The sequence below is a fragment of the Echinops telfairi genome, unplaced genomic scaffold, assembly GCF_000313985.2.
Source record: "Echinops telfairi isolate 266 unplaced genomic scaffold, ASM31398v2 ScPeMD7_29;HRSCAF=101, whole genome shotgun sequence".
In the NCBI taxonomy this organism is placed as follows: domain Eukaryota; kingdom Metazoa; phylum Chordata; class Mammalia; order Afrosoricida; family Tenrecidae; genus Echinops; species Echinops telfairi.
Window position 1 is genome coordinate 8,687,652 of NW_022103926.1, and position 3,033 is coordinate 8,690,684.

The 3,033-nt window shown below is 57.9% G+C and overlaps 1 protein-coding gene across 1 annotated transcript in view; it reads right to left on the reverse strand.

Annotated features, from left to right (window-relative positions):
• SNRPD3 (small nuclear ribonucleoprotein D3 polypeptide) overlaps positions 1–1,958 on the reverse strand; it is a 4,645-nt gene extending 2,687 nt beyond the window's left edge. The window contains exon 1 of the mRNA XM_004716336.2: positions 1,711–1,958. Within this exon, the coding sequence (XP_004716393.1) occupies positions 1,711–1,836 (126 nt within the window). The 5' untranslated portion in view covers positions 1,837–1,958. The remainder of the gene's footprint in view (positions 1–1,710) is intronic.
• Between the last annotated feature and the right edge of the window lie 1,075 nt (positions 1,959–3,033).

The window sequence follows — 3,033 nt, forward strand, 5'->3', positions numbered from 1 at the left end:
CTCCCTAGTTTACCCAGACTGACACAGACTCCAACAATGAAACACTGCCACCGTCCGTGCCCGACGACGCACAGTGAGCCCAGAGGGCAGGGTAGAGCCGGCCCGGTGTTTTCCAGACTGTCACTGTGTTGGCAGTAGCACAGCTGGTGCCTTTGACTTACTGACCTTGCGCTGGGTTAGCAGCCCGCCTCACAGCATTGAACCCTCTCACGCCACACCCCCGATTTGTAGGACAAGGGTGCTAACCTGCCAAAGTGCACACAAGGAGTCCACCTTGTCCTCTGATCCCAGAGCCTGACTCTGTGAAGGGATTAAAAACCTCACTTGCTAACCTCTAGCTGCTTTGTGCTGCCTCCTCCTGAGGAGGGGGCTGCCCAGGGCCTGGCCAGCAGTGGGCACTGAAAGGACCCAACACCCCGAGTCTTAATTCATATTCAAACCAAGTGCCAGGGGCCTGAGCCTGCATGCAGTCACCAAATAAAAGCACCTCAAACAGACGAGGATCCCTAAAACCCTTCCTCATGAGAGCAAATGCCTGAGTAGGAAGTCAGTTGCCCCTCCGTGTCCCGAGTGAGGCTAGGCACCTCGGACTTTCAGAGACAGAAGAGATACACCTGTAGGCAAGGGTGCCTGCATCCCCCAAACCAGGGACCTGCCAATAAGAAGCTGTGCCATGCTTTAGAGACATGACCCCCAGAGCAACAGGTGGGCAGCCAAGATGCTGGCACTTCAGCATGACTGAGGTGAGTCGTTCACCTCTCCAAACTTCAGCAACGGCACCCGGAAGACAGCACCTCAAACACTCCCAAGGGGAGTGTCAACACATGGCTCCTAGGGTCCTGACGAGAGCTCACTCTACACACTGAGGTGTGGGGGGTGCAAGGTGCTCCACTGCGGGACCTGCCTCAGCATTCACCTGATTACTGCCAGCGGAGGCCCGGTGGTCTGTCCGTGCAAACTCCTCCTCAGGCACACACTGTAGCCCGAGGTCTTTCTTCCCGCTCTCCTTCCACCAAGGCTAGACCCACGCTGCAGCCAAAGCTCCCAGGCACACTCCTCTCTCCAGTCCTTTCCCCCAGTGCTCTCATACTCTCATACAAGCCTGTACCCCGCCCCTCGGGCTCTGTGAAGGGACTCAGGCATCCCTGGGGAAAGGAAGGGCTCCGGATGAACAGCCACAGACCTTGTAACCTCGATCTCCCTGCTCTGTGGAGGGCCAATGGCACCTGACAGGGTAAGTACAATACATCAAAGGAGACCCCAAAGACAGCAAGTAGGAGGTGCAGTGAGATGCACTGTGTTATACAGAAGTGTCGGCAAAAAGATACGGCCCTGAACCCAGAGGGAATAGTACCATTGATCTGAAACAAGCCCCTCAAAATCCGAGGGGACTTCCAAAAGCTCACGGAAAATGGCATCTTTCAAAGAGATTTTCTTTCAAAGAGGATTTTCCTGTGAGTTCTTGGAAGCTCCGTGGTGTGTGTGGGGGGGGTGGGCGGAGAGACAGACAACGAAGGTGCAGGTTAAATATTCCAAACGTCCAGTGGCATTTCTGCAGCAGCAGCAGCAGCAGCAGCAGGACCACACTTCTCTCTTGCTCTGGCCCATGGCCCCAGCACCGCCCACCAGACGCCCCATAAGGGATGTTCAAAGACAGACTTTGGGGTTCTGTCCTCCCTGCAGGCCCCCCGCCCCCACAAAGCAGGCTACCTGGCAGTTCATGTTGTCCTCGGCCTCGATGAGCTTCCCCCGGTACACCTCTCCCGTGTTCGTCTCACATGTCACAATGTGGCCCTCGGCCTCGTGCAGGACTTTAATCGGCACACCGATTGACATCTTGGCAGGAAAAGGGGTCTGCAGCGAGTGAGACTACGGGTGAGCTCTTCTTCCTGAGTCTGCCTCTTTCAGAGTTCAACGGGCCCCAAAGCTCCTGAAGCAATTCCTGGGGAAAGGGAGTTTAGCACCGAAAGCTTGGATTTGGCAAAATGTATGCTAGATGCAGGGAGGGGGCTGCAGGGGAAGCTGCTGGGAGGGCTGCAAGTGGCAAGAGGAGCTGGGGGTGGGGGGGAAAGAGCACTGTGCCCCAACCCCAATGAGACCTGGCCTGGTTGTCCTTGCAGTGGCCACAGTCCCTGCATGGCTGCTTGAAACTTCACAGAGCTGGCCACCTTTAATTTATTCTACAGAGTGCCTGGTGGGCTTCAAACGGCCCACCTTGGGGGTCAGCTACCCAACGCTTACTCCACTGTGCCACCAGGGTGCCCTCATTCACGTCATGCGAGCCTGATGGGGACAGTGGCAATGTGTTCTCAGCAGCAGGGCTGTGTGTGTCCAGGGGGCAGGCACCTAGCTGGGCTCATCGAGAGAAAAGCACGGTGACTCCCCCTCCATCCCCAGTCTGAAGGCTGGGCACGGGAAGGGCCTCCTGGAGAGGCCTGATCCACCCAGGCGATTCGAATCACAGCGAATCTGGGGGGTCGGGAGTGGACCTGTCCCCTAGGGGTTACCTTTTGGGAGCCGGTAGATTGGAACGCAGGGCCTTGCGGTTAGCAGCCCAAGGCTGAACCCACGGCACCGTCAGGCCTCCTTCCGACACGGAAAGGGGGCCACCGGGCAGGGGAAGCTGCTTTACCGCGGTGGGAATCAATCCCCTCAGTTGCAGCTTTGGGCGTTTGAATTTTATGCCGAAGGCTGGGGGTCCCCCCGCGCCCCCCGGAGCGGGCGACAGGAAATGGCCCAATGAGCAGGTCGCGGCGTTTCCAACGCGGGCAACGGCGTGGAAAGGGGCTCGGAGGTGCAAAAGACTTGGAAAAGCAACACCCTAAATGGGCACTCCAGACAGGACTGGGGGTGGGGGTGGGGGAGAAGTCAGTAACCCCAGAAACGGCTTCAAGAATACCGCCGGGATACTTCAAAACGCATTAAAAACAGGTCGTCCCGGAGAGCGCCAAGAACGTCCCTTGCAGGCGCGAGCGCGGCCAGGCTGCTAGCCCCGGTCCCCCTCCTCCCAACTCCGCCCCGCATCACGCCGAA